At 49.7% G+C, this 7,413-nt stretch overlaps 1 protein-coding gene across 1 annotated transcript; it reads right to left on the minus strand.

Annotated features, from left to right (window-relative positions):
- Positions 1–1,258: 1,258 nt before the first annotated feature.
- TPT1 (tumor protein, translationally-controlled 1) lies at positions 1,259–6,457 on the minus strand. The gene is made up of 6 exons (XM_083855457.1): positions 6,311–6,457; positions 5,991–6,064; positions 5,168–5,358; positions 4,334–4,439; positions 2,926–3,042; positions 1,259–1,489 (listed from the first exon to the last, which is right to left on the minus strand). The coding sequence occupies exons 1-6, from the start codon at positions 6,336–6,338 to the stop codon at positions 1,487–1,489; spliced, it is 519 nt and encodes a 172-aa protein (XP_083711583.1). The 5' UTR covers positions 6,339–6,457; the 3' UTR covers positions 1,259–1,486.
- Between the last annotated feature and the right edge of the window lie 956 nt (positions 6,458–7,413).

Here is a 7,413-nt window from a genome sequence, read left to right on the forward strand (position 1 = left end):
AATAGTACCTCATCCAGAAGATCAGCTGACTCAAAATACTTTCTTGAACAAGCTTAGGGAAAAACAAAAAAATATATATATATACGAAGTTCCCACAGAGCTAAAATAGGGTGTATTTAACCAGACAGGAACCTGAGATAACTAGGGCACACTGCACTCCCTCCTCCAGTCTGTCACTCCTCCCAGCCTGCTGCCACATCTATCTCACCCCTGCAGAACCTCCCCTCCACCTCCACCCTCCAGCACCAGGGGCCAAGACCTGACAGGAGACAGCAAAGATGCAAAAATTTTGAAGGAGAGAAACAGTTGGCAAGTGACCATGCCCTCCTCCCCTTTTGGCACCTCAACCTCCTATGCCTCTGCCATCACTGCAGCACGAAAAAAGTTAATGATTAGCAGTCCAAGGCAACATCTCTGGTCAGGAACACGGTCAGCAGGCAACAGACACCCCCATGCTCTTAAGTGGGGCTCAGAAGGAATTTGTGTTCCTTTATTCAATCCAAACTGCCACTGGGTCAGGACAGGCAGAAAGCGCAAGGAACTTGTTACTGTTGCATCTCAAGAGAACCTGAGAAGCAACAGTGTTTGCTCCAGGTCTGTCAAACAGATGCATTCCCTAACAAGAAACACAGCAGCAACTTAAGTTACAAAAACTCAGGCAAGCCTCCTGGTTTGGAGGAAGTCTAGGGCTGGCCAGGCCATTCCAACATCTCTCTCCAAAAGACCAAGTACAGAAAAACCCCAAATCCTGCAACTTGGATGGATTCTAGTTCCTATACTCCCCAATAGCTGTCAAATACAAAGTACAACAGGCAGGCTGTGTTGGAAAACAACAATTTCACCTTCTCTCCCCAGTATTCCCATTCAGCCTCCTGCTTTGATCTTGGAGACATACCACAGCCCAGGAGAGGCTCAAGTACTCTTGTCTGACAAAGCAGCTCAGCCAGCACTCGGCTTGAGTAGCATATATTCCGTTCTGGGATGTTTTTATTATTTATTTCTTAACTCTGGAAGAGATAAGTCTCTGCACAATCATATAAGATGAAAGTGGTCCATTCCATTATGACATTTCTTGGACTTTGCCTTATTGACCTCAACCTACTTTTGCACTCCAGTGCCACAGGCAAACTGTGAAATCTGTCTGGAAACCATCCAGTTGTATTGCACCTGCACCAGCCGTGCTACTGACAGCACCCAATCCATGGTGCAACCTCTCCTTCGAGTCACCTTGAGACACACCAGACCAAAAGACATCACCTAGAATGGGTTTAAATGAGTTTTATTTAGACAACCTACATGATAGATGTTTTTTTCGTTTTTTTAAAACAATGCCTCCACTCCAAATCAGGGTCAAAATAAGTGAATAAAGCTCAAGATGACATCAGTCCAGTTGTTAGACATTGCTGATTCCTGGTGTTGTGCCGATGAAGAAAAAACAGCAGCCAGCTATGAAGACAAGTGATCCAAAACCATACTGTTTGATTTGTTACTGAAACAAGAGTAGCAAATGTTAGTTTAAGATCATGACAGTAACAGCAAGTTTCTGTAAATTGTTTTTGTATTCCCTAATTCAATCTGGGCTGCCACTGTCAGGCAGGCAGAAAGCGCAAGGAAGTTATTTTTGCATCTTAGTGCAAACCAGGGAGCAACAGGAAAAATGCCCATGGTCTATCAGAGGATGCTGATCATTTTTACAATTGTACAGAGCAACTGGCACCCACCAGCTGCTGAGCAAGCCAGGTGGAACACTCATTCACACCCTTCCTGCTTCACCCACCAAAGTTCAGATTCCTCTCAAGTCAGAGCACATCCTAAACAAGTCCCAGAGCTTACAATGTATCCACTGCCTCTAAAAACAGCTGCACCAAGAAGCTGAAGCAGGTTTTACTGCACATGGGAACACCCTGCTACTGTTCTTTTACTCCATCTTGAAGTAGGATGGAGTTATCCAAACAACACACCCAAAAGGTGCGCCCCTGTAGAGGAGATATACAGAAACTTTTACTCCCAGGAGGTCCCTTCCAGGTGATCACCTGTTCCAGGGCCAGGACAGACACTCCCCCTCCACCAGGCTGTGGGAGGTGTTGTGTCTGTCTGGCCAATTCCAGTATTCCTTTAATTGGGACACTCTCCACACCAGTGTCTGGCTCATCTTTACATGACTTGCATACCAGAAAGCCTGTGAGAGGCTTTACAGATAAATTTAGCTGTCTATATACAGACTTTACAAGTCCACAATGACTGGGCAAAGCAACTGGTGATCCTATACTGCAGTGAATTCCACAGGTCTCGAAGAAAGCCAAAAACCCACAAGTGCTGGGATCCAAATACTGTCATGTGGCAACCACATTCCAATACAGAGCAGTTAAAGAAGAGCACAGGAGCTGTCCTGAGCTCAGGTAGTTGGAGATTCCAAACAGAATAAGGTTAAGTACCTGGTTAAGTATTACTGTGTTCCCAAATTTAGGGCAATATTTAAACTGACAGTTCATGTATAAGGGCATCAGATTAAGTGAAAGATGGAACATGACCATTCAAGGTACTTCACAATTAATCCCCAGAAAAGGGATCCAAAGTAGAAGTGCTCCATTTCAGAGGACCTGCTCTTTACCCAATGGCTTAACCCCATTCCCGATGACACAGATCTCACCAGGGCCATCCCTTCTGCATTCCTTAGCCATTAAATCACCATAAATCACCGCAGTGACAGTACATCCCCTTTCAGTACAACTGAATAGTACTCAAAGTTTCAGGCACTTTGAATAATATGAAAGCACCAATCAGGCTGCACTTATACAAAATTTAAAGTTTTCTAACTGGCAGCTACTACTACTGGCAGCAACTTTAACAAGGATACAGGAGAACAAGAGAGAGATGAAGGAGCTCACCACGTCGCTGGGCACATTCACCCACTTCAGTACTTACACATTTCTCGATTTCTAAGCCGTCCTTAAAGAAAATCATATATGGGGTCACACCATCCTCACGGAAATCCAGGAGAGCCACCATCCCATCTGGATTCATGTTCTCCCCTACAAAGAACTTCAGAGGAATGTGGCACTAAGACATTTAATTGGCTAATGCTAGGAGAAAATGCATTTTTATACACGAGTAATGGATCATCACCAAGCTCAGTGTAAAAGTCTCCATGACCAGCCACAGGGATTTTCCTTCTCTGCAGCTTGCTCATCTTAGTGCCAACCATGGCTGACATCCCACAAGAAAGGGATGTTATCCAGAGGGACCTTAACAGGTGGAGAGGTGGGTCCATGGGAACCTTGTGAAGTTCAATAGGCCAAGTACAATGCCCTACACCTGGGTCAGTGCAACCCCAAGCACAAATACAGGCTGGGCTTGAGAATGGAGTGACAGGAAAAAGACTTGGGGTGTTGAATGACCAATAACTCCATGCAACTCAGCACTGTGAACTCGCAGCCCAGAAATCCAAATGTACCAAAAGAGGAGTGACCAGCAGGTCAAGGGAGGTGATTCTGTTCCTCTGCTGACACCTCACCTGGAGTGCTGCATCCAGCTCTGGAGCTGGGATCCCAGCTGTGGACCTGCTGGACCAAGCCCAGGTGGGCCACTAGGATGGTCAGAGGCCTGGAGCACCTCTCCTTTGAGGATAGACTGAGAGAGTTGGGGGCTGTTCACCCCTAGAGGTGCCAGGGAGACCTTACAGCACCTTCTAGTATCTAAAGAGGGCTACAAAAACTCTGGAGAGGGACTTTTGACAGGGGCATGTTACAATAGGACAACAGAAACTGGCTTTGAAACTCAAAAGAGGATAAGATTTAAATTATATATTAGGAAGAAATTATTTACATTGGTGGTAGTGAGGCACTGAGGCAGTGGCACAGACTGACCAGAGAAGCTATGGATACTCCATCCCTGGAAGTGTTCAAGGCCAGGCTGGATGGGGCTCTGAGCACCTGGGTCTAGTGGAAAGTGTCCCTGCACATGGCAGGGGATTGGAACTCGATGGTGCTTTTCAACTCGAAGTATTCTCTGATTCAATAATTTCACCAGACTGCTAAAAACAGAGTAAGAGACAGCAAGAGCAAAGTGATCCACCTCCCAAGTCTAACTGCACAGTCCCTGAATTCCATAACAACAAATGTAGCTAACTAACTACAAGCATTGCCAGCTGAAATAAGATCCCCTAACAGCTAACTGTCTTTGGCTGTTTCTCCTCCCTGACTCTCAGGGCTCTAATACTCCCAGAGAAGGGCAGTTTAGCATCCTCACAACAGCAGCCCTCAAAATTCTCAAAAGCTGTTCAGCAGATGAACCAATCACAACTTACCAATACTACTGTAAGGAGATAACTTACCTGGTAGTTTTTGAAGTTGGCAAGGATGTGTTTGATTTGTTCTGCAGCCCCAGTCATGAAAGGCTTTACTCTCTCTGGCTTGTGCTCCTCTAGTCTGGCTTTGATTCTGGAAGGAGAAAGAAAGAATGCTCTGAAAACACATTCTAGCTTAATAACTGCACTGACTGGCAGGATGTCATAGCAGAGAGAGTAGCTACCTGTCTTGGATTTTGCTGCCTTCCCCCTCACTCCCTCTCAAAGCCCTCAAATCTTAACTTAATTTTACAAGAGAAACCACAGAACACTACCTGCCACTCCTACCATGGTCATTTTTACGACCAGGCTAGTGACAGGCAAAAATCAGCAAGCCCTTTTCACAGCAGCAAGAATATCACCCACCCACGTCACAAAGCTTCATTTTCAGTACTAACCCCACTGAACACCAACCAGCAGAAATTACACTGTGAGCTAGCAAAAAAAACCCCATTCACACAGCTTTTTAGCTGTTTATATTGTCACGCCTGAAAAACTTCAGAAACTTTTCTTTACCACCTCAGTCCCTTCCATATGAAGGTTTGGCATGGAAAATACAAAAGAAAACAGCAACATTACACGTAAGACCCAAAGCACATGATCAGGTCCTCTAGCTCAGCCAAGACAAACACAGATAGTCCAGCACTCATTCTTTAGGGCTCCAGTTCTGCCAAGCATTAAGACATGACTCAAGTTCACAGCCAGTTTCACACCTGTACCAGAACTAGCACCAACTAGGAATAAATCCAATGCTGTTTTTATAATCTCAAGCACATAAAACCACTGCAACCCAACGGACAGGAAAAGCCCACCAACACTTACGCTTTCATGTAATCCTTGATGTACTTCTTGTAGGATTCTTTTGTGAAGCTGGTCTCCTGAAGGTGGTGGTTAATTACTATGTCAACACCAGTTATGACCGTGGCTTCTGTTCCATCTCCCTCAGGACCTTCAGCAGAGGCATTGCCACCAATTAGAGAGTCATCAATTTGACCCTCTGTCCTGGTGACCATCTAGATTTAGAGACATCAAAAAACTTAACGGTTCTGCAAAAAACCTTAACACTACTGCTCTTACACACCTATGACCTGACAGCAGGGCACAACTCCAGAGACACAGTTCAGTGCAAGGAACCTGGCTGCAGCTCGAGCACTAATTTCCCAGTGACAGGAGAAGGGGGAATGGGTTCAAATTGAAAGACAGTAGATTTAGATTAGATATTAGGAAGAAATTCTGTAAGTGGGAGGCACTGGCAGAAGTTGCCCAGAAAACCTGTGGATCCTTCATCCCTGGCAGTGTTCAAGGCCAGGGTAGATGGGGCTTTGAGCAACCTGGTCTTATGGAAGATGTCCCTGCCCATGGCAGGGAGGTTGGAACTAGATGATCTTTAATGTCCATTCCAACTCAAAGCATTCTACGATTCTATGACTCCCAAGCACGACTCCCCCACGGTGCCTAACCCAAACTCCATTACACTCCAGCCTGGCACAGGCACCACCCACGGCACTGGGCTAAGGTGGGTCTTCCCTTCTCTCCCTCCCTCCTCGCCCTCCGCAGGGCCGCCACCCCCCTTCCCCACCGGCCGTGAGTCACCGCGGCAACGCTTCCTCCCTCCCTCCCTCCTTCGGGGCGGGCGGGCACTCACCTTCCCCTCCACTTCCAGGCACAGGCCGTCCGCCACCTCCCGGATCTTATAGATGTCCGAGAACATCTCATCCTCTGCGGGGGACAGACAAACAGACACACACCCCGAGGGGCGTCATCCTCCGCCTCCCGGCGCCCACCACCTTCCTCCCCTGGCTCCCGCCCCCGGCCCCCCCGCCCGGCCCGGCCCGGCCCCGCACATGCGCGGCGGCACCGCCGGGCCCAGCGCCCGGGCCCGGCCCGCGCGTCCCCCCCCCGCTCCCAGCGCCGGCCCGGCCGCCCCTCCCGGCCGCGCCGCCCCTCCCCTCCCCGCGGCCTTACGGCTGATGCAGTCCCGGTAGATGATCATGGCGGCGGCGGGGGGCGGCGGGGGCGCGGGGTCTCAGCGCAGCGACCCGGGCGCGGGGCGGGAGCGGGGCGGAAAGGGCCGAGTCAGCGCCTGCCGGGGCTCATATAGCGGGCACGGCCCCGCGCGTCACCGCGCACGCGCACTGCGCGCCGCCCCGCCCCTCCCCGCCGGCGGCGCCCCCGCGCGGCCGCGCCCGGAACCGCCACAGCGGCCACCGGCAGCGGCAGCGACAGCGACAGCGCCCCGCCCCAGGGGCCGGCACCGCACCGGGGCCTCCCCTCAGCCTCCTCCAGCATGAACGCACCGAGTGACCTCACAGGGCTTCCCCTCAAGGCCCTTCACCGCCGTCACGGCCCTCCTTTGCCGCTCTAGTGACCCAAGTCTTCCTTACATTGTGGCACCCAAACCAGCCCCAGCTCTGGAGGTGAGGCCACCCCAGCCCAGACCCAGAGCAGAGCGGGACAATCCCCTCCTTGCCCGGCTGGCCATGCTGTGCCGGGTGCCCCCCAGGCCCTCCTGGCTCAGATTGGGCTCAGATCAAGTTTAGATTGAGCAGAACTGGGAGCAGGGCTCGTCCTTCTGGGGCCAGGGCTGGCAGGGCCCTCTGGAGAGAAACCAGTCCTGCCTCCTGCCAGAGCCGGGCTGAGGCCTCTCCCTCATTGCCTCTGGTTCCATTTCATGGACTTCAACACCAATTTTCCCCTTTCTTCCAATCTTCTAATCTTCTAAACTCTCAGTATCACTTTTCTTTTTGCCTAATTTCTTAACCAGTGTCTGGGATGTGTGATATGTGTGATCACTGGCCCTCTCCTCATTACTCAGAGTTGCTGAGCTGGGATGATCACATTTGTACTTTCTTTTTGCCAGTTGGTGCAAGATGGTACGAGTTTTGGGTGCATCTATGTGACCTTTCTTTTTCCTCAATTTTTTTTCAGGGAGGCAATTATGTATATCCGCTCTCTTTTCCTTGTGTTGTATTAGGAAGCATCTTTGCACCCACATTTTCCAAACCAGCCTCCCATTTAACACAGGCAGCCTTGTAAATCCACACACTGACTTTCCAAGGAGAAGTGCT

Source organism: Zosterops lateralis (assembly GCF_965231275.1).
Source record: "Zosterops lateralis genome assembly, chromosome: 2".
NCBI lineage: Eukaryota > Metazoa > Chordata > Aves > Passeriformes > Zosteropidae > Zosterops > Zosterops lateralis.

Excerpts from the sequence above, each read along its gene's own strand:
- TPT1 (XM_083855457.1), bottom strand. The coding sequence starts at position 6,338 with ATGATCATCTACCGGGACTGCATCAGCC. Across the intron at positions 4,440-5,167 it reads ATCAAGGATTACATGAAAGC|AATCAAAGCCAGACTAGAGG; the intron begins GTAAGTGTTGGT and ends TTCTCCTTCCAG. Across the intron at positions 3,043-4,333 it reads CCAACTTCAAAAACTACCAG|TTCTTTGTAGGGGAGAACAT; the intron begins GTAAGTTATCTC and ends ATTCCTCTGAAG.